Raw genomic sequence first — 24,276 nt, forward strand, 5'->3', positions numbered from 1 at the left:
TTAAGACGTTAACCACAACTTACACATTTCACTGATTTGTGGGAAAGGCTTATTAAACACTGCATGTCTCTAATGCTATTAAAATACATTGTTTTTAAATTAAGGCATTTGTCCTAAATTGTGTGGAATGCTATTAACAAGTTCTGAGTGAAAAAGCTAACAACCCGAGGTAGCATACCATGAGTGCCGAGGGGCGGAAGGGTGAAGGCGCGTGCACAGGGCGGAGCTGCTCCTCCAGCCCCAGTAGGCGCTCCTCCAGCTGCAGCTCCAGGTCCTGCAGTTCCATTCGGACTGAATTTCTCAAACTCTGCAGCTGATCAACTTCATATCTATTAGGAGGCACAGAGTTTGAAAAAAGCAGTTTGGAAACTCAGTATCACAACTCCCACAAGCTTTCAGAAGTTACTGAAACTCCAAGTTCTACAGATTAGCACAACAGCGTCTGCAATGAGTATAACCATTATAACTGCTTTTTCTTCCTCTAGCTTCCATCACAAATATTCCAGACAATAAGAAACAGATTCCAATCACTGTCTTCCTCAGTTCAATGAAGGCAGAGTTTACTTAGCAAAACACTGTGCCCAATTTTATTTATACTGGTTCACAGACTAGATAAAGGGTACACAGCAGTGAAAATAAAATTCAGCTTCCCCCAAAAAAAGTTAACAATGCTTTTTAGAATGAAAAATATTTTAAGTCAACATTAAGACATATGAACTTTTTACCTTTCCTCCTCAGTCATATGATGATAAACCATGGTTTGCTGACGCAGCATTGCCAATTCTAAATCCATCATTTGCGTTCTAAACAAATTCAGACTCCGTCTCATTACTTGGAGCTCCTGAAAAGTATTCTAAAATGCAATATAACAGCATTAACTTCTAAATCACACAAATTATTCTGTAACACAGAGATTTAAGTAACAACTTACTTCATAAAGAGGTAGAACAGATGATTTCTGAGTACTATACGGAGCAGCAGCAAGATCAGGTCCTCTCATCATAGGGTACTTCAAAAGAGTGAAAGTCTGATTAGAAAGCAATGTTAAAGTGACTACTTCCACATCATCTAGGCAGAATTTGGGGAGTACATATGTTTCTCTTTGGGGCATAAAACAAAACCTAAAATCACTTTATGTTATAAGCTGAAATCAGATAGATCAGTCACCAGTACCACCTACTATTCCTATCTGTTTTAGTTATAAGTCAGTGTATTTGGAACAAGAAAGAGGCAAAGGAATACATATAGTTTAAATCTATTAATATGTCTTACAGGACCTCCTTCTTGCCTTGAGAAAGTAGAAAAATAAAAACAAAACTCAGAAATATAGACGCAATAGCAAATGTCATTCTGAGATCACAGAAACTACTGACTTGGCTGAAGAAAGCAGCAAGCAATCACCATACTCGCTCAGATATCTGAGTATCTACTATGCATCACAAGGAAAGATAACAGGAAGACAGAAGGCATTCCCAGCCTTCAAGCATTCTCACAGTGGAAGAAGCAAGGAGAAAACAGAAGTAGAAATATATACATAACATTGGCTGGGGTTGGTGTGGGGACTGCTATGATGAAAACAATCAAAAGTCCAGATTAGGTTAAGTGTTCTCAACAGTGGCCACACTTGAGCTGTAACAGTACACAGGGCTTGGTCAGGTGAAGAACGGCAAGGGCAGGTCATCCCAGGTTAAAAAAAAAAATGCAGCATGTGTTTAAAAAAAAAAAAAGACAGACAGCTAGGGACACACACCTAGGTCGGAGCCTGCACGCGTACATGGAGCATGCTCACAGGGAATGGGCCTGGAGACACAGGCAGAGGCCAGGTGATACACAGCACCTGTCTCCCGAGGTGGGGTGGAGTGAGGACGGGGACATCAGCTGAGTTACTGGTGAACACTGAACAGAAAACCACATCAAGAGCAGAACAAGCTGGTTGGGACAGGTGGAACATGAAGGTGTAGGTAGACAGGACCCCGGGAATCCCCAGCTTCCCGTAACTGCAGCTGAAAGGTTAATTTCTCATTTGTAGACAGAACTACATTTTGTAAGGAGGAAAGAGAGACACCCACTTTCTGGTTAGACTGAAAATCATTAGTAGAAGACAATCATCATGAGGATAAAATCTCTACTTAAAAGTGTGTTTTACTACGTAACTTGAAAGGTTTCCAACTTTCATTTTTACTGTCAAAGGGGCTTCCTGTCTACTACATCATCATGAAAAGGAACGGATCATATTCACTCTAGGCTTCTCGACTCTTAGCTGAACACCCCGTTCATTACGTTGCACTATCATTTTCTTCGTTTCAACTGCCTCATCTAAGTAGCTTAGAAAGAGATTTAGAAAGGGAGTGTGAAAGGCAAACCAAGAGACAATTCTTTCTCAAAACTTATTGTGGAAATTATTCCCATCCCACTAACAAATCTGAGAGCAGTAACTTTAAAAGTGACATGACACACAGACTAGATTCACACGTTTACCTGATTTTTTTCTCTTCTTTTAACCCAGTGGAAGCAGACTAATTCTGTACCAGGAGACCAGCATCAGGAGTCAGCAGATGAAGGAAAAGCTTAGTCAGAGAGCAACGGGTGGAACCAGGAGAATACACGGCCACACAGAAGCCAAGGGAGGAAAACTTAGAAAGAAGTGGTGAACACTGTCAGATGGAAGAGAAAAGGACAGAGAGTGCTTGAGAAGTTTTCTTTTTTAATGACAAAGACAGCTTGACTAAGACAGAGACAATGGAGGAGAGGCTAAAGAAAGGAGGACACCTAGAAAACAAAATCTCCTCTCTAGAAGGGAGGGAGATTGTGAACAGAGACATTCACCTTGTTCAGAATTAGTTACAGCTTCTCCCTTGAGCTAGGAAGGAAGAGGCTGGGGCGGGGGGGTGGGCAGGTACAGATAAATATAGGGATGTAGGAAAATGAGGCTGAGGCGGTTACGTCTGATGGCTCCTAGCTTTTCAGTGAATTAAGAGGTACTCAGACCAATAAAAGAAAACAAGAGTAAGAAAGATACACTTGGTTTCATACCTGTGAAAGATTCTGCAGTGAATTTCTAATATCATGCAACACTCTTCGCAACTGCATCTCAATTGCAGAAGGGGGGTTCATAGAGCACGCTCGGTAAGGGGAGGCACCGTGTCTGTGTGAGTAAGGACATCCGAGAGCGGACGGGAAGGCACTGCAGGCGGCGCCTGCTATGCTGGGAACGCTATGAGTGCTCAGAGTCCTCATGTGTTCACACAGGGGCCTCTCCTGCCACTCGGAGTGGAGAGAGTGAAGGGAGCAGGCGGACTGAGCAGACAGCGCACAGGCCGGGATCCTCCACTGATGGCACTCCTCCAGCCGGGTCACTTCGCTCGGGGCGGCAGCGTCCTTCTTCCCAGACGTCGGAGAGATGAAAATAGTGGATTTGACCGAAGACTGACCATCGTGCTCTATCACTTCTTTTTCTAGTCTCTGTTCCTCCTCCTGTGTATACTTGTAGGTGAAGGATGGTGGGCTGCATCTGGTCTCTTTTCCAGGGGACAACCGGACATTGACAGATGACACAACCCTTACGGGGCTCAGCAAGGTGGTTGGTAAAGACTGAGACCTCCTTAGAGGATAGCCAGCTTTTGCAAACAGGTACCTCTGTTTCAACAGATCTTTTGACTTTATCAGACTACGCCCCACTCTTTGATTAGACAGACTACAAACCTTCATTTGCGCTCTTTGTAAAGCTGTATTAACTCTGTCCACAGAAGAGGGAGACCCCGTTGTATTTTCAGCCCCTTTCTCACTGCATTTAGCTTCAATAGAAGCCAATGATTTAAGAATATGGTGGGTGGTATACTGGACAAATTCACATTCACTGCTTTTATCCACATCACTTTCAGCACTTGCTTCCCTTAGTAATTCCACCGGCTGTGCTGGAGACACATCCTCTTTCCTTCCAGTAATTTCAGTAACGTGATCCCCTGCACTCCAGGTGGACTGCTGATGTCCTATGTTCTCAACAGTCTGGCGCTGGAGGGAATCCTGGCCATCTGACCTTTTCTCAGCAACTGCTGCTGCCTTTTCTCTTTCCATCTGAGGGCACGTAAGAGACTCCTCCTCTGATTCATTAAAGTAAGGCTGGTCTTGTGCTGTTGGTGTGACAAGGTCCTCACCAAAAGATGTGACTGTTGTCTCACTGTCGCAGCTATCTGCACTACTCCCCATGGCCTGCAAGGACTCATGAACCTGTGAAAGGAAAACAGGAAGAGTGAAAGGAAAACAGGAAGAAGGACCACGAACTCAAATGAGTTAATTTTAATTACATTGATAAGCGTTAACAAAACACCAAACTGCTATGAGGCTTCTACACTTTCGGGCCTCCCACCTTGGTTTTGGCACTGGTGCTGCTCGAAACTGCTCTCAGTGTCCTTGATCAACAACTCTGCTTTCTTACAAAAAATATTCCAGATCTTCACTATTTTCCTTAAATACCCCCTTTCAACACCCATCTATCTCCTTTCCTTCTTGGAAGAGAAAATGGCAACCCACTCCAGTAATCTTGCCTGAAAAATTCCATGGACAGAGGAACCTAGCAGACTACATTCCACGAGGTTGCAAAGAGTCGGGCATGACTGGGCAACTAAGCATTCCATTCCTTTCAACATATGACACTGACTCAGAGAAAATGGACAAAAATATCTTAACTTCTTCCTCAATACCTACAAACTTCCCTGTACCTTACCCCATCATTCCCTCCTCTCCATTCTGAAAGAAAACTGTGTCTCTTTTCAAAGCTAATCCCTCTAATCTGTACTTCTGACCACCTCCTCTCAAAAGTTAGGGTATTTCTCCTGGTTGATCCCAGACTTTCCTGCATCAAGCTCTCTTTCTCTTAGCCAAACAACTTTCCTAAACCACTACTGTATAAAAAAGACAAAAAGACCTATAACCCTTAGCTATCATCCTTATTTGAAAAAAGAACATAATTCGTATCTTCTCTGTCACAGATTTACTCTCCAATCACGCTTCTCATTCAGTGCATCAGAACTACTCACTCAAGTACTCAATTTCAGAATTAAACAAATTTTCATCTTTTCACTCCAATGGCTACAGCTCTCCTTTTAACAGTTTCTCCTCCATCTCTCAGTTTTTATGGCTGCTGGGTTACTCTGAGTCTCCTTAGAAACTTCTCCTCAGTGTCTACTCCTTAAATGCTGTTTCTAAGGTACTTTTTTAGGTTCTTTTTTTCTCTTATTCCAGTTTTCTTTAAAATTTCCTTACAGATGTTTTAAACACTTTTCATGTACATTACGTACTGCACACATAAACTATAAGCTCCTTGAGGAGAGTTTAAGACATGCCTGATTTCTGGATTATCTAACACACTATAGCATAAAAGTCAAGTAATATTGAACAAGCTATGGACCCACAGTTTTAGTTAGTTATTAATTAATTATTATAAAATACTGAAATACAGGCACAGATTGTAAAGAATCTGCCTGCAATTCTGAAGACCTGGGTTCGAGCCCTGGGTAGGGAAGATGCCCTGGAAAAGGGAATGGCTACCCACTTCAGTAATCCTGACTGGAAGATTCCATGGACAGAGGAGCCTGGCAAATCCACTGGGTGGCAAAGAGTTGGACAAGACTGAGCGACTAACATTTTCGTTTTCTTTCATTGAAATACAATGATGGTAGAAAATTTTTAAAAAAACACAAAATAGGTTAAGGATTAAAATACTATGTTTACTGGTGGTCCAAAAATGAAGAAGCTTTTTGTTGTTGTTGTTTTTAAATATTCAGTCAGAGAAAGATGAAGAATTAGTGTAACTTAAAATTTATAGACAAATGCTCAGATAATAAGACTAAAATTCTAGGATGCAGATGTTATCATTTGAAAAATAAAGATTGCACAGATTGTCTTAAATATATAGACAGTGAAAAATCACCTAAATATAAAGAAGTTAATCGTAACGCCTACTACGATAGGAAATATTACCTGAAGATGATTAAGCGAGAGGCAATCTGTCGAATCTTCAGCAAAACCACTGCTATCAGAGTGCTGACTTGCAGTACGTAATAGTTGATCTACCAAAAAAGAAATGCAGTTATACAAAACTGCTATACAGGGCTTCAGTGAGCACCTTTATTACCTGATTTCCAAAAGATACACGGTGCGCAACAGTGACTCTCTCTTAGAAAAGTATGCATTACTTATGCCGAATTGTGGCTTCAGAGCACAGGAAGTGACCTGAATTCAAATAAAACTGAATCACATCAGAAATTCTCAGTGTTTAGCTCCAAATTAAGCTCTAATTTTAATGTATTTTGGTCTTATCCTTGGAGAACAACCTGCTGAAACGAAAAATGGCTCTAATAAAAATTGAAGTCCCAAATAAACCATTTCCATTATGTAAAATATGTAAAGACACTTAGGCGAAATCAGAAGTTTAAATGCAGTGTATAAAAACAGCTATGGGCCTCCCTGGGGCTCAGTGGTAAAGAATCCACCTGCCCATGCAGGAGACAGTGTGAGCGCTGGTCCACAAAGGCCCCACACGCCACGGAGCAGCTCGGCCCAGCTGCCACAGCTACTGAGGCTGTGACCTAGAGCCCATGTGCCACAACCACTGAAGCCTGCATGTCTACAGCCTGTGCTCCGCAACGAGAGAGGCCACTGTGGTGAGAAGCAAAGCCCACGCACTGTAGCTTTCAAGCAGCCCCTGCTCGCCACACCTAGAGACAGCCTGTGTGTGGCCACGAAGACCCAGCATGACCAAAAATAAACAATTAAATTCTATGTACTTAAAAAACACCTATTACCTTCCCAATAAGAAAATAAAAATACAATTAAGGCCAACAAACTAATAATTTATATACAAGGAAACTTAAATGTCTCTGATGTTTCAAATGATGCAAACATTTGTAAGTTATGAAACAATTATTTCTTAGCTGAATGAAAATCACATAGGTTCAACTAGAAGGTAATATTGCTAATTTTTATCATTCCTGGTTAGTATAACCTAAAAAAAATTTTTAAGTAACTAAAAAAACCATGATCACATGCCCAGTCACACTGTGAGCACCACAGTGGGGGAGACTTTACAGCTGTTACATTTACTGAGGATGACATTTCATGACACAGTCAAGTTCTGCAGAAGCAACAGGCTAAATAAACTGTGTTTACCAAGTCGACATTCACTTAAGATTAGAATGATAGAAAATATTCCACAATATGTTTGAATAAAATCCGAAATTAATTATTGGTTGCCTGACTTTGAAAAATATTCTAATTACCTTAGGTTCAACCTGGAGCAACATGAAATGGAATAATATTTTTCCCATTATAAATGTAAAATAACTCTGTAATGTTTTGAAGTCAACACAACTGCATAATATAAGGAACTGATCCATATCTTGATAAGTTTAGGTAAATTGTAATAACTATGAAACTGAATTAGAGTAAGCTGTTACCACAGGTACTAATCACGCAGTATATTATCTGAGAAAATGATTAACATGCCACAGGAGTCATCACCATAACTATATGTTTGCCCATCTTTTTAAAAAGAAGAACTAGACTGTCAATGTTCCGAAAACAGGAACCTTATTTACTCCTCTTTGTATCCCCAGTAACTAGATCAAGCCAACAATAAAAATGTATTTGCTGAATTAATCAATCTCCATAAAGCAACAACAGACTTAAACAGTTGCTTAGAGGATTTAGAAGTGGAACTGCCCAATCTGCCTGGGCAAAGGGCAGTTGCCAAAGAGCCCAGGAAGCCCTGACCAGCTTCCCTCCAGTCCTCTCCCCCGAGGTCTGTCTTGGCCACCGTGAAGCTCGGCCCTCGCCAAGCGCACTCCTCCGCAGTCAGCCCAGTCTGGATTCACACACACAGCAGGTCAAGTGTAGACTGCCCAGGCTTCAGAGCAGACGTCAGGCAGCGGAAAGAACACGGAGACCGGGGACAAGTTCTGGCTTTATCGCCATAAGCAGTAACTTCTCTCCACAGAAAATGAGATAACAGTTCTCCTACCTTACAGTGTTACTTCATAAACTAAGTAGAATGTAGGTGAAACCGTTTTTGTAAACTATAAATCACAACTGAGATTCTTTAGTCAGACATTTCCGTTTCACAAAAAACATAGTTTACCAAAGAAAAAGGCAGAATTAAAAAGAAACAGACTTTTGTCCTAACTGAAGAGGTTAAGACATTATTTCTTATTAAAAACTAGGAAGTTAAAGCAAACGTTAAAGTGAGAACAAAACAAAAGGTGTAAATTCTATTTATCCAGTATCACAGAGAAACAGGACACCTGTATACTCTGCTAGGCCAAAGAAAATATTGAACATCTTTGGCAATAAGGAACCTGCTGGGCTGTCCTTAACATACCTACTGAACGTTAACTTGTGACATGAGTTGTGTCACTAAACCTCTATTCTAAATCCCGGGACTGGATCTGAGATTTAGATTACTGCAGCTTCAAAAATTCTATTACCAAAGTGGGAAGTATCTTCACATGCGCTGTGTGCATTTTTACTAACCTTGTGAGATGAATATATTACCAGTGATTCAAACTCTGCCACTAGGATTAACATACTTGCATATCACATCAAACTTTGGAAGGCTACTTTCAAAAAAATGACTAGAACACTATTGTTCTTTCTCCCTCTTTCATGCATATACACAAAACTATTTTACTGTTAATTTACAAAGATGTGATTCAAAAAAATGTTACCATTTTTAGTTATGCCACCAGAAATAAGAGCTCCTACAGAAGACAAGAGGAAGAAACTCAGATGTGAATACAAACCACATTCCATCTTTCCCGCTACAGGAAGCTTACTCCTCAAAGATCTTAGGTAATTATACTGTTTTTATCCCCCTTTTGACACAGGGCAAGCTGCTTTATCCAATGCATCCCTTTACCTATCTAAAGCAAAAGATTCCTGGATGGCTATGAACTCTGCCTTACAGCTCAGGAATACATATATTTATGGACTCACAAAGGGAAAAAAATTAAGCAGTAAAGTTCATTTCGTGTCTGACTAGAACTGTGGCAACCTAGGGAGAGTGGGGATCTTGTTTGTCAGTACTGTACTGCAATAAAAAAAGAAAATTTATATGCAGATTGTTTCATATGGAGTCACTCCAGAGATCAGAGGAGAATATGTAATTTCCTATTCTAGGAACATACATATGAATCTTTGCTTTAAAAAAAACACACAAGAAAACAGGGTGGTTCAGCATGTGTGAAGTTTTAAAAATAAATACTCCTACCTTCAGTGGTCATTTAACTTCTCTTCTCCTTTCCTTTCTCCCTAAATCTCCAAAGGTTTACAGCTTTAAAGATGATCAGACATGTTTTTCTTGTTGCAAGTTAAAAGTGAAAGAAATTGATTCAAAGGGTCTTTGGTCAATAATTAATAACTCAAGAGAAGAACAGTACCTACAGCAACTCACCTTTGATCTAGTTTGAATTTAACTAGCTTTAACTATCGCTGAGAAACTGGTGTTTTCTGCCAGAGGCACATTCATGTATTATACCTAGGAGCTAGATTTAAGTAATGAAAAACCCAGAGGTGGCTAATACAAGTCTATATCTCAAACATAAGCATGTAAAAAGTAGGCCTGACTTTGTTGCTCTATCACTTCCCATCTAGTCCTTGTGTAGAACTAAAACATTATTTAGAATACACATAATTGTGCAAGGAGGTCATTATAAGATAAGTGAATTAAAATTACTTTATGAGCACGGAAGTCTTCAGGAAGATACCAAAGATTCTACAATCAAACCACAATGAAGCATGCACACCTATGTTCTTAATTTTCTTTTTATTTTTATAAGCACTGCAAACACTGATTGACAAAAAAATACCTTTTCCACATCACCCGAAGACATTGCAGTAATGTGCTTAGATACCAGTGAGTATGGGTTTACTTACCTCTTTTTGACTTGTTAAGACCTAGCTGGTAAGTGGTTGGAACATGAGGAGCTTCCCCCTCTGTACTTTGGACCTATAGAAGAGTTTTAGGTAGTTAAAACTTGAAGAATCTGTGGCAAAGAAGACTACTTCTTAATAATCATTTACTAACAACCAATCTAACTAAGAAGGTACCAATGCTTTATATATTTAAAAAGTGCAATCTATCTCAAAACTGTTATAATGTCCCACACCTCAATTTTGTGATCTATTTTTCAGTTAACAACAGGACTTTAAGTTTATAGCTAACAAAGAAAACTAACTACATGTGTAAAGTATAATACTTCATTAAAAATAAGTTGCTATTAAATGAAAGACAGAGCCATAAGAAAAAGTTCTTCTCTAAATGTTAAACTTAGAATTGTAAAGTCAGTCCCAGAGAAACACTAATACACTCACTCAGCACACTGGCACACACTTAAGGCAATTACAAGTCTTGCATCTTGAAAAACAGCACATCATGCTCCCACTGCAAAATCTTACAAAAGTCCACACATTTTCAGGTTTCACATAACCACTGATGTGTAAGACGGCTTTGTCTTGACATAAATGTTCTTTTAAGACACAACTTGGAAGTTGTACGCGGACAAGCAGGTTTCATTACAGGATTAAAATGTGAAAGATCTTAGCCATAAATTCTCCATGAAAATTACGTTCAAAAAGATACCAAACCCACAGAAGCTGTCCTTTTATGCTGTCTTTTTGTTTTCCTACCTGAACAACTACGTAATTTAGGAACTGCCTGATTCTTCACTTATCATACCCACTCCTCCAATATTCTATCTATCCTAACAACTTAACTCTATCCTAAAATTAAATACTTGTGGGAGTATAATGCTAATGCCCAACAGTTTACTCTGTAATGATTTGTACTTAAAATACTAAATAACATCCTAGTAAAGTGGGAAAACTCACCAAACATTTGGGCTTTTGGCCTTGAACAAACTGGAAAGTAAGCAGCAAACAAGTTTTAGACAGACCCCGTTTTTGAGCTCTGAATCCCATTCCAGAGTAAGAAATCTTCCATAGGAATGAGAGTGGAAAAGCCAACATGAAAAACTTAAAAGGTTAAAGATCTTATTATCCAGTTTTAAAACTGCTCTGATTTGTGCTTTGTTCTTAGCAGTAGCAGCAGCTACATAGTTGAACATGAATCCATGTTTATCTATCTTCTGAAAACTGAAGGCATACTGGTCATTTAAAACCATCACCTATAAATTATATATAAATTAGTTTCTACTATTCTTTGTTATTACCAAAAAATTATATTCTTCAAAGCAGCAGACATAAGTTCAACAGGAAAACCATTGTTTTGTGTGCAAAGAAACAAAATTCATTTTCTTTTTATAGTCAACAGAAGGTCTATTATTAGCCTCTATTCAGGCCTAGCCTACTTCAAAGAGTTTTCGTAAACCAAATATCAAACAGACTGAAAAAGTGTAACAGAAATCCAAATGTCTCGTTAATTTTATTCTAAGAATCTCAGCTTAGGCGAAAGATTATGATCTCTCGTTTTTAAATGCAGAATTATCACATATTCTATTCTTCGTGTGTGTGCTCAGTAGTGTTCAACTCTTTGCAACCACATGGACTGTAGCCCTCCAGGCTCCTCTGTCCATGAAATTTCCCAGGCAAGAATACTAGAGTGGGTAGCCATTTCCTTCTCCAGGAGGTCTTTCCAACATCAAACCAGTGTCTCTTGCACTGCAAGCAGATTCTTTACCACTATACCATGGGAATTCCCTATTCTTTAGATTTATAAAATTAGTCACAAGATAACATGACTTTAATGTATATGTATCCTCAGTGAACTATCCTTCAAGATGCTACTCCAAAAAAAAAAATATCTCCCTCTCTCCCTCCACTACAAATTCCATAATTCCATAACTAACAAAGAAAAAAAGAACAGGGCCCTTAAAAATGAGCTGACAGTATCATATTTTACTAATAAAGCCACTAAACTTAGGATCCTTCCTCCCACTTACGCAAAATCATCAATCACTTGGAAGACAGAAAAAGACTTGCTAGCAATAATGGTTGAATTTCATAGCTTATTATGCTTCATTATTAGTTACAGTTGTGCAGAGGGAAGCATTCAAATTCAACATGGGGTGCCCCACAGAAAATTATAACCCAAACACAAACCTTGAGATTTATTTGGCAAGATTTTTCCTATTCCATGGTTTTAAATCCTCAGTGAAATTCTGGTCATTTGCTACAAGTTGATCTTTTATCAACTATAGCTAAATATTGATAACTGAATTGAGCGATGGATAATGGGTATTCCCTCTACTATTTGATCTCTGGGTAAGTTTGAAGCTTCTCATAAAAAAAAAAAAACAAACCACTAAACCAAAATGATAAAATCACTAGGTCTCAGTGTCTTGGGATTTAAAGCTGTAGGAAAACAGCTTTAGAATAATCCACACATTTGAGTTACTACATTTTAAAAATGTTTTAATCAAACAAAGATTTCTTTTTGTATCAATGTCCTGCTACCATGCAGATACCTAGTTTGGTTTTTCAAAGCTTGTCACATTTATCTTGACTGAAACACATCTTCTTAGGCACAGTACTGTTGTGCTCTGTTTTATACAGCAGCAACACATAGAATGTTCTAACTCAAAGAACCCTTCCTCTAAGATTTAAAAAAACTTATACAGTAAAAAGGTCTTCCCAGGTGGCGCTAATGGTAGAGAATCCGCCTGCCAGTGCAGGAGATATAAGGGACATGGGTTCAATCCCTAGGTCAGGAAGATCCCCTGGAGGAGGGCACAACAACCCACTCCAGTATTCTTGCCAGGAGAATCCCATGGAGAGAGAAGCCTGGCGGACTACAGTCCATGGGGTTACACAGAGTTGGACATTACAGTGTCTTAGCATGCAAAAAAACAAAAACCAACTTAGTACAGTAAAAAAACAAAATTGAAGCTTCAAAAATTACAATCCTAATTTTTAATGATACCTCAAAAAATTCAAAGGAAAGCGTTATTTTCCCAAAGAAGTGGCATGAAGCTGCACATTGCATGACTTGAGTGCTTGCCAGTGTCTGACCCTATTAACCAGTCGGACTGTACAAATTGTATAGCATAATGAAAAGGAGTAGTTTGTACAAAGACCCAAATTCAAGTCTTATTCTGAAAGACCAATGGAACAACTTAACTGTCAGGTATTTGACTGGTTTGGGATTACTTTAACTCAGGCCAGTAAATGTAATAATAAGAATCCTGAAATTTAATGGCTAAAAATAAGTAATGAAGTACATAAGTTAAATCAGTAATCAGTGTGAAGATAGGATTAGAAACATTTACTAAAGCGTCAGTAGGTTAAAAAACTGCATACGCAGCCAATAGTATCTTCATTTAAATATAAACTTATTTATAAAGAGACACAAGGCAACTTATTTACAGAAATACGTAGATAAAAGCTCTCTTTCCTTTAACGTTCAAAGTATAAGAAATTTTTCCTTTACACCTAAAAGATGAACAATTGCTTATAGAGTAAAATCATTCTGGTTTAACTGTGAATCATTCATACTACTAATCTGTGGCTCTAGACAGTTACCATGATGTATCTATTCAAAATAAATTATTTTAAGAACATAAGAATAATCCAAGCAAGTCATTAAGAATTAGAAAACTCAAGAGTAGGTCTTCAAAACTTTCAGATACACTGAAACTAGCCTGCAAGATAGTTTTTATAAGGCAAATTGATTTTTAATTGAAAATAGTGTCTGGCCGCTTTTTTTTTTTTTCTTAAGAGATAGTCATTTTCACTCTCCAAGGCCTGGCTCAGTCTTGTCATCGGTTTAACTCCTTTTACATTTAAATAGTTCTTCTCTCTGTTCCTGGTGACTGTTAGATCTTACCTTCTGCCTCAGGGGGACCAGGCAGCTTCATACACAGAGCCACGTCTGCAGTTTTTTCTCCTACCTAGTTACCTAGAGCAGTTGGCATTCAAGTAACCTGAAAACTGGCTTACTGGGAGACAGTGTGTGTGCTCTAGCTTATATTTATTCGCTGTTTTTACAAAAGGAAGAAAGTTCCCAAAGGAATCAAGCCTCAAGGGAAAAGAGTGCAAAAGAAAAAGTAACAACCTACTTTGAATGGGATCTAAAAGTTTGCTTTAATAAGATTGTTCTCTTCATTTGTCGGTATGATTCAACAAGCTTGGGAGAAAAGGAAATTAAAGAAACACACTATTTCCTTTCTTTATCCATTGTTCTACAAGCTTTCTTTAAAGTTCCCAAAGGGATTAAAAACACAATTCTAAGAGGTTTTTATCCATATTTGAAATATATCTGAAGAATAAGGATTATCCTTAAAATTCCCTGCATTTATAACATAGCTATGATTGACTATGTATTATTTTTTGAAAACAGAAATCTTCAGTTATTCTTAAACCATCCGTGCCTGTAATCTTGGACTTCAAAAAAAATACACTTCCATGTGAAGTTACTTTCTTCAGTAACTGCTCTTGCCAGCAGAGGGAGCAAAAAAAAAAAAAAAAAAAAAAAACCCTGCCCATAAAAAAACAATCTAGTTTTAATGTTCACTTGCCACCAAAGTACATCTATCTGGCACTTAATAAACATTGTAAAGAACTTTTGTGTATGGTATCAGTAGCAAAACTCTGGCTTAGAACTCAAGAATTCTAGAAATTAAAAAGCAACATGGAAGAGTGTTTTTTCATCTGAGTCACTCAATCAGGTCTACAAGTAACCAGCAAGTATTTGCACTCTATTCGACTGTCATAGAAGAAGGGCCCTAAAGGAAGGCAAGAAGTTACACTTTACGAATGCTAGGACAAGTTTAGACCAAAACAAAGACAAAAGAGTAACTGAACAATAAAACAGAACAAAAAGGTTCTATTAAATTGTCATCTTCTGTTCTTTCTAGTCCCATACCCAGCTGCCAAGTCGCTTCCATCGTGTCCGACTCTGTGTGACCCCATAGACGGCAGCCCACTAGGCTCCTCTGTCCCTGGGATTCTCCAGGCAAGAATACTGGGGTGGGTTGCCATTTCCTTCTCCAATGCATTAAAGTGAAAAGTGAAGTGAAGTCGCTCAGTCATGCCCAACTCTTCACGACCCCATGGACTACAGCCTACCAGGCTCCTCCATCCATGGGATTTTCCAGGCAAGAGTACTGGAGTGGGGTGCCATTGCCTTCTCCGAGACCTAGCCTCAAAATCTTCACACTTAACCTTTCCACTGAGATAACATTAAGAAAAGCTTGCCCAAAGGCACACAGCAATTCAGTGGCCCAAACAGAACTCAAACCCATCTGACTTCCAAGCCTGTTATCTCTAACTATTATGCAATATTGATCTGAGTTTGAATACACTCTCTCAGGGCATTCTCACAGCATCCAGCTGTTAAAACTGAGAAAGAAAAACAATGGAGACAGAAGACCTAGAGGAGCCATTATACTGACACCACACAGTCCAGTGACATCTCGGTTTGTGAAACAAAAAACCTGAGAAGTTAAAATCAAGATGATTTTTTTCTAGCATACATCCATTCACCGCCTTTCATCTTAAAAACATTTGGGGGCACTGTTTTCCCTAACTCACTGTTTGAAACAGTCCTCAGTAATTTTCCACCTACCTCTTCCATTTCAAAGGAGTCCTTCTGCTGTGCCATTATGTTTCTTATGGATGGGATCATCAGTGGTGCACATGGCTCTTTTTCAGGTGTGGACAAAGGGACATTCTTCAGCTCCCCGCCATTTTCCAGCTCACTATGACTGGACATGTTGAAATCACTACCTAAATCAGATTCTAGAATACCAGATTCCTCATCCAGTTTATTCTCATGACTTTGAGTTTCTTTACTTTGTCCACTTTCAGCTGCATGGTTAAAATTACTATTTGCTTCATCAGAAAGTCCATCAATGTCAGAATTCTCCATAAAAGCTGCTGAACCACCTGATACCTCTTCTTTAACTGTAGCCAACATAGAAGACGACTCTTTCTTCTTCACAATTTTTTGAGACTTCTGATCATTTTTATTGCCACTTTCTTCCATCACTGAAATGTTTACGATCTTTCCTTTGTCAACGGCCAGGGAAGGAGTACTACCTTCTCCTTTCTCTGTTTTTTCAACACATAAGTTTAGTTTAGATAGTGTTTTCATTAAGCGATTTGCAGTGTTACTTCGGGTTAAAGGTGGAGGCGAGTCTGTTTCCTTGTTAGAGGTCACTGAGGACATACTTCCAATTCTCTGCAGGGGAGTCCCAGAGACTTGGGAATATAAAGAAGAAAATGCGTTGGCCACAGTAGTAAGCACTTCAATTTGACGAAAACGGCCTACAAAAGTAAAAAAAAAATATATATATATATATATATATACACACACACTATACACATATTATTAACTAAACCATTATTATGGTTCAGAATTTCAATAATTGAACTACTTAGATCACAAAGATTATGAAACTAGATTTTTTTCTTTACCTAACACTTAAAACCTCTATATTTACTATGGAGAGGGAGAAAGATTTTTTACTCTTAAGTACTAGAATTTACGTTTTAAAAATCCCTTCTTTCTGAAGGACAAAGCATAATGACCACACAGAATAAAATAGACAGAACTGCTACTGATCTATAGCTGGGACTCTCTTTTGAGGTGTCGAACTCTTCCAAATGTTAAGTATATATAAGTATATATTTTATACCTAATGGGAGGGGGCTTAGATTTACAGATCTCTTAAAACTAATCCAAGGACCACGTAGGTTCCCACTGTTGGGGATTTCTGATCAACAGAAAAAAAAAAAAAAAAAGAAAGCAGATTTACTGTGAAAAATCATCAAATCAGCCATACCTTTATAGATTTATAGGAAAAGCATCTGAAAGTGACTGACCTCAACTAATAGTAAAAGGCCTCTCTTTTATTTATTTCCTTTTGGAACAGAAGCAATCTGGAGATATGTATAAGGTTCCACAGATAAGTTACATTCTCCAATGTAACACTTAAGTGGAGAATGGGGTGGGGGGATAGGTAAATTAACTTCTATAAATAGAATAATAAAAATTTAGAATAAGCAAACAGCTATTGTATTAACCTCAATAATTAAATTTCCACAGTTATTCTTAGAAATTAGTAAGGCTTTAAAAACAAGACCACCTTGCTGTGTAGATGCCATAATTTCAAAAATAATATGCTAACATTTAAAAACCTTACTTGTTAAAGCATAATTTGGATTTTCTACTTCCATCCGTTGCATTTGTGCACTCAGAAATACTTTAATATCTATTCCTCTGGCAAATGATGATGAATTAAAAAATCTGGAAGGAATTTTGGAAGCAATATCTGGTTCATCTCGTCCAAATCCAAGATTATAAAGAATTTCTTCAGGGTCTTCCTCATAAAGTTCCAACAATTCTGAAACACTAAAAAAGAAAAAAAGAAATATCAAGATGTAAAGTAAGGTTATAGTTCACATCATATTATAAATGAATTCACATCCCTACTTTCCTGTGAAAAGATCCTCTACCCCTTCTACTCTTTAAACCATTATTTATTTCAGTATCTTTATACATTATGCACCAAATGCGATTAATAACCCTTAAAAGGAGTCTGTTCTTTCAAGCTGTTAGTTTTGAGAAAAAGAGCTAAGCCCTAAGAACACCCTCAATAAAGAAACTGTCTGATTCCTCACCTTATTTTTTTTGTCATTTTAAGAGATGTCCAGTAAATCAGCTAAACAATTAGAGGAGAGATGAGGGAGAATAAAGAGTAAACAGATTAAAGAAAAAATGAAAGTGGAAAATGGACTAGGAAGTTGGTACAACTTTGGTACCAAGGGACAACCCTGCAGAACTTGACTTTTTCTGCTATCTTTCGCTGTCCTGGAAGAAGCAATACAGGTAACAACTGATCTCAGAAAGGTGAGGGAGGAGCTTACTTTCAACTTTTTTCTAACCACTTGTACCCAGGAAGCAGGAGGAGTAAAGTAAGGAGAATTTGGATTTCACAGGGATCAATTCCTGCTCTAATTCTATTGGGAACTGAACATTCTGTAACCCTTCTCTCTCATGCCAGTGATAATCCAAGCTGAGACTCACCGAAGAAACGAGGAATGTTAGAGACAGAATGTGAGCAGAAGGAAATTTCAATTTGTTTCAGAGAAAATGTTCAAATTTCAAAACAATAATCTGGACAATAAGCTGGTTGCTTATGCATACGTATTTATTTTTATATTTTAAAGATCTTTGGTTTTATATGAAGATAAATCTATGTTCCAATATCAAGTTTTAAATTAGAAAGATTTATTCTGATATTTATATCAGAGTAACTCAAGACTCTAGCAGAATGGAAAATTTTCAAAGTAGAAATTATTCCACTATGGAGTTCCTCTCTCACAGGGCTCAAAATATTCATTATGGATTCCAGCAACATTATTTACATATTTGTTAACTTTTATTTAACTAAAAAAAAAAGATACTTCTGTCACTTATGTTGATCTATGAAACACTCTGGATTCCTTTTGACTTCATACTGTCAAGCCAAATCCAAGGCTGAAAAAGTGATCAGATTAGGTCATCTACAACACAATGTAATTGCAGTATAAGCTCAGAAGTACCTTGAGACTGTCCCACTACTTTTCCCAGAGCCAGTGGAATTCATACTCCTCCCTTTCTGATGAAACTGCAGTCTTCTCTCTTTGGCCAAAATATTACTGCTAAAAACAAAAGTAGATTATATAAATTTTACCTCCACATATATTCCTAATGTTTAGAAAGGAAAAAAAAACCAAACAGCTACATACCAATTATCAATTTGAGCATCAATTTCATGAAGGTGGTTCGCTAAAGGTAAAAAGAATAAGTGGAAAGCACAACTGTTAGCAAGACAATAACTACTGTGATACAATCATTTAAAAAGCAAATTGGCCAGATTATTACTGCTAAATGTCTAATATACCAAACTCTTGTCCTGGCACATTAAATCTGTGTCATTAAAGATAATATACAGATAGGTAAGAAAAGAATCAGTGGCTTGTGGAGGGTGTTTTTGGTTTTGTTTGTCAGCAACATAAAACTACTTCCACTGAATGTTTAAGATTAAAAGACATATAAATAACCAATTAAATGTAATAGTTTGAAATAAGTAGTAAGAAGGTATGTGGTATGTGTGATTCTAATTACTAAATTTTAAAACTGTTAATAAAGAATACCTAAGAACATGAGTTAGCATTATTTAAGTGTTCAATAACAATATCTATTTCTAACATGGCTTTTTTAAGGCTAATAATTCACTCCAGTTACAGCCAATTTTTCTTGCATCTACTTTGAAAATTTCTACTCATTTCAACATATGTTTTCCTATAAAAGTTGCCTTTCAAGTTTATCCTAGACTTACAAGTTCTAAACAAATAAATGCTATTAATGTTTAAGTCTAGAGTAAGTTAAATTTACTGTATTTAAATTTTATGGACAAATATAAAGAATGAAATTATTACAAGTGTATCTATTTTCAGCACATCAGACTTTTTCCTTTTTTCATTTCTGACCTGCAGAGCCATGGCAATTTCTTTTCCAACAGAAACGTGTCTAACACATAGCATTCAATAAATATTTACTGAATGAATGACAATAATCTTGAAGCAATTTTCAGTAGAACAGCATAATAGCTCCACTTTTCTCTGAGACATCCTTTTTGGGTCTGGCTTCCAATAAAATCAGTCAATATGGATGAATAGGCAGAGCACAGAGTTTTAGGGTAGTGAAAAACACATTATACGATATCATAATTATGGATAAATGTCATTACAATTTTGTCTAAACCTATAGAATGTACAAGACCAAGAGTGAACCCTAGTGTAAGCTATGGATTTGGGGTAATTATGATGCCTTATTCTAGGTTCATCAACTGTAACAAATGTGCTAGTCTGGGGGGAGGGGGCAGGGATGTTGACAACAGGGAAGCTATGCATATATAGGGCAGAAAGCATACGGGAAACCTCTGTACCTTCCCCTCAATTTTTCTGTGAAAAGAACTGTTAAAAAAAAATTGAAGTCTTAAAAAAAATTCCATATTGTGAAGCTACTAAGATAGTTATTGAAAGTGCTATTTACAATAACATTGGAAATGAATTTTAATACTGATTGGGGAGCAGTAGGTTTAAGCTTTATAGTTTATTTTATAGAGTTTATTCCTGGAAAAGATATTAACAGAAATATAAAAACTAACATATTCACATATTCTACAGAGTTTTCAGTGTTAGATGGCTCTTAATAAGTAATCTATCACACAGATTGACTTCAAACAGCAAAAGATCAAGAATATTAAATTCAGTGGGTAAATTCACTATACATCAACTTATAATTCAAAAAGATTTAATAAAATCCTTAATTCTTTTTTTATAAAAAGCACTCATTAATAACCCAGCTATATAGTAACCAATAATTTCAAAATACCAATAAAACAATAAAAAAAATTCTTAACTTTACATTGTGAAAGCTTTATTATGAATCTGCAGGAAAAGATAATCTGTGAAAATTTAAACATAGCACAATACACTTTTAAAATCCTAATGCAGCTTTGAACCGACATCAGTACAATGATTTCTAGTTAACTTCTAGTAACTCTAATTTGTCTTTTCCTTTAATCTTCTAAAAATCTGGAAAAAGAGGAAGCGAGGAAAGACAGGAGGCACTTGAATGCAAAAAAAAAGACAAGCTGCAGCTGTATACCTCACACTAAAATAAGTTTCACTGCAATTTTCTCACATATAAATATTTAAGCTTCCTTTTGTGGGACAACTCTTCCCTCAGTTGTATCACCATTATTTGCCCCAAACAGTTCCTTTAGAGCATTAAAGTCCAATGAAAACCTTTGAGTATTTCACAATGGTTTTCCAGAGCCATTTCTACAGGTCACCAAAAGGCTCTCACTAGATTAACACATAAAAGTTTCCGTAAAATGTATCTGAGCCACTTTCAAGAACTTTTAATTCTGAGGGTCATAAACCTGAAAACATGTCACTTTCTCTTTCTTTTTTATTTAAAACTATATGAAAATACAGTTCTTCCAAACATACCTTCAGCTCCCAATGACAAATCATCTTCAAAACTTCCCCCATTTCTCACAAGCACACCTGAAAGAAATATCAGAAGATTCATCCCAGTATTCTGTCCTTCCTGACCCCCACATAAAATCAGTTTTAATTTAAACAAACTGACCAAGCAAAATATAAGACAGAGTAAAGCATTTCAGACATGAATGTCCTCATAAGTTACTCTCCTTATAATTGCAGGAAGAAGACACATGTTTCACTGTGAAAGAAACCAGGTAAAATTGCTAGAAGCTAGAATCTACTGGCTATTTTATACTTAATAAGCCTTTAAGATGTTGAATTAGATAATGTATCTTACCCAACAGTTCACTGAAAACCAGACTCCGATACAGTCATTTCTTTTACCCCCTTATATTAAGTTGGGAGCTCAAGCTAGATTTTCCTGATACTGTAAATAGGTTTTATATACCTTGCCACTACCTGCACATTCTTATTGTACTTTGAACTTTGGAATTCCACCTTGCACAGGTGGTAAAATTTCAGGTGTGGCAATTTCAGTTCATGTAAGCAAAGAAATGCTACACTAAAGCTGACCTAATTCACTCAATATATATTTTCCCTATGTTTACATATCACATTTCTATATTTAATTAGTCTTTATAATATCTAACTGAACAATAAAAATAACGAGTTTCACATTGTGCAAAGGCTTAGTAATTTGTTTAAACTCACCACAGTTTTTATGGTTCATGACAAGGTTTCTCCCTTTTGGCTTTTATCTTAGAACTGCATATTTTATACACATGAACATCACTTTTATAATTTATATACACACACACACATTCACTTTCACTCCCAGGACAATAAAGTAGGACCCTTATAAAGAACAGATTTAGAAAGGTAACTTTCTCTTACCCTTGAGAGTACTACTGCTTTGTTCATCCAGTGAGGCTCCCAATGGGGTACTGAAATCACATAAACATATCAGCCTTAGTCTTGAAAGGCTGTCTGGAGAGCTGCCACTGCACTGCCCGACACTTTAAAGGGTTATAGCTAAGCAAGCTTCAAATCACAGTTTAACATTTCTCCCAAACACACAGGGAATGCAAGTGGATTACATAAGTAATATGCTACCAAGCAAATACCTATCATCAAGTCAGCTCACCAGGAATGATTTAATCACATGTCTGATGTGCCAGCAATTAAGAGCAAGAATGGCAATTACAAATGATATGAATTGGCATTTTCTTTACAAAAACAGAAAAAAGAGAATGACAGCAGGCACTTAGAAAATGTCTGCTCCTCTCAATCCCTTCTCTAGAAATAGGAAACAGAATTAAAAGAAAACAAATCTTTATCTCAATAAAATTAAAAAGTCAGAGTCTAGTTAGAAATAAGGCTCAAGAGTTTTCTTAAATCTCATCTAGCATTTTAGAGCGCCACTCAGTGCCTCCCTTAGCCCAACTATTATCTTTTCTGATACAGTAGAGAAGTTTGGAATTCATTTTGTGCTTTTAAACTGAAAAAATACATATATTCTTCATTTAACTCTGAAAAGATTACTAAAAAGTTGGCTTGAGAATCTGTCTTAAGAATTAGCCATTACTAAAATTCTTTCACATTCTTATTGTTCAAACAAGTCTTTTAAATGCAAAATATCTCCTTCTCAAAACTAAGCTAAAGAAACAGATTATTTTATTATAAAAGTTCTACTTTGTGTCATAAGTCTTTCGTCAGTAACAATTTATACCTGTTATAGATTCACACTGGACATGGAGTCTATCATAAAAATATCAGTTTCAAGAAAATATTACTGAAATGCCAATGTTAAAAGTTTCTAAAAACAAATATACAAGCAATGGCAATTCTTTAAAAATTAGTTTTTGAAATCTAAAAGGATAAGCAGTGACCATAAAAGCTCTAAATTTTTGCACATATTTTAAAAAGCTAAACTTTATGCCTTCAAAAAAAGTCATTCCTCTTCCATGATGGCTTCTTGGGTAGGACAAAACATTGCATTACTCCTGCAGATATCTCTACTGGCCTGGGCACCAACACAAGATGGCAAATGAGCAGACTATAACTGGCATTGTGCTTCAGAAACAAGTCTCTCACTCTCATAATTGCTCTTACAAATCTTATCAAAAACTCTATCTCTTCTTAGATGCTACTTTATTCAAGCAATGTGTTTCCACTTAGCTGGTGGTGGGGGGGGGGGGGTGGATTTTTAAAATAAAGACTCCCTTTAGGGAAAAACAAGAAGGTATCTTTATTCAGGATACAGAAAGCAATAACAAACAAAGACTACTTGAGACCCTATCATGGGGGAATATGCTGTCTTTAAATCACCTGTACCTAATATACAAAGTAGACTAATTCTAGGAAGGATCCTAAATTGTTATAGAAAAAAAAAATGCAGTCACATATACCCTACAGTCAAATCTGTGATGATTAAAACTCACAGTAAAAGACTGTTTGTTCTAGCTTTTCAGAGTACAAATGAATGTCCCTTTTGTACAGAATAGGTGCAACAGTAGGGAACAAGAAAGAAATTGATGAAAGAAATCCATGAGGGAAGAGGCAAGAGAATTTAGAATCTGCCTACATAAATCAAGATTAGCAACAAAACTTCAGGAATTTTCAGAGATCACATGTCCTGGTGAATGTTAACATCTGCCCATTACATTTATCTGTAAAGATACACTTATTTACTGTCTGCTTGATGTGATCTCTTATACAATCTTAATTCCTATACGTCATAAAAAACATGATTCTTCTCTTGCTCTTAAACATTTTTTTGTGTATTTTTACAAAGAGGATCCATATATCTCATATTTCAGAAGGGTCTGTGATATCCAGAATAAAAGGAGTCCAATAATGGAGTGTTCAGCAAGGCTCCAAGCAATTCACCAAAACAGGATACCAACAGAGCAGTGGCCAGTATTTTGTCTCTTTAGGGAAGAAAAACAAACTGGCATATATAAGAATCATTTCTTTCTCCTCTCCCAAAAAAGACTTCCCAAACTCTGGTACTTGGACAAAAAGGTGAAGAAAAGCCCCAACTGAGATGGCAAAAAATATATACAGAAGAAAATACCTTAACAAAAGTTAAAAAACCTACATTCTTCACAGCAGATTTTGTAAGTAGCAAATAAGTTGGAAAAAATAATTAAAATAAGAAACAGGCACATTTTACTGTAGTAAGATATGACCAATCTCCTCTGTACTTTCAAACATTTCTGTACCAGCTATCAAACCATGTAATTAAACTGATTTATGTAGCCT

General features: G+C 36.9%; 1 protein-coding gene across 5 annotated transcripts in view; it reads right to left on the reverse strand.

Annotated features, from left to right (window-relative positions):
- Positions 1-24,276, reverse strand: part of ITPRID2 (ITPR interacting domain containing 2) — a 94,944-nt gene that overhangs the window by 11,987 nt on the left and 58,681 nt on the right. For 3 of the 5 annotated variants that reach the window (XM_069577049.1, XM_069577051.1, XM_069577048.1), the window contains 12 exons: positions 21,907-21,956; positions 21,016-21,072; positions 18,742-18,781; positions 18,556-18,654; positions 17,154-17,362; positions 15,575-16,275; positions 9,928-10,000; positions 5,980-6,068; positions 3,034-4,227; positions 932-1,009; positions 726-853; positions 179-329 (listed from right to left, as the gene is read on the reverse strand). In XM_069577049.1, the coding sequence (XP_069433150.1) occupies positions 179-329; positions 726-853; positions 932-1,009; positions 3,034-4,227; positions 5,980-6,068; positions 9,928-10,000; positions 15,575-16,275; positions 17,154-17,362; positions 18,556-18,654; positions 18,742-18,781; positions 21,016-21,072; positions 21,907-21,956 (2,869 nt within the window). The remainder of the gene's footprint in view (positions 1-178; positions 330-725; positions 854-931; positions 1,010-3,033; positions 4,228-5,979; positions 6,069-9,927; positions 10,001-15,574; positions 16,276-17,153; positions 17,363-18,555; positions 18,655-18,741; positions 18,782-21,015; positions 21,073-21,906; positions 21,957-24,276) is intronic. The other 2 variants (XM_069577050.1, XM_069577052.1) reach the window with 1 other exon arrangement.

The sequence above is a fragment of the Ovis canadensis genome, chromosome 2, assembly GCF_042477335.2.
Source record: "Ovis canadensis isolate MfBH-ARS-UI-01 breed Bighorn chromosome 2, ARS-UI_OviCan_v2, whole genome shotgun sequence".
In the NCBI taxonomy this organism is placed as follows: Eukaryota; Metazoa; Chordata; class Mammalia; order Artiodactyla; family Bovidae; genus Ovis; species Ovis canadensis.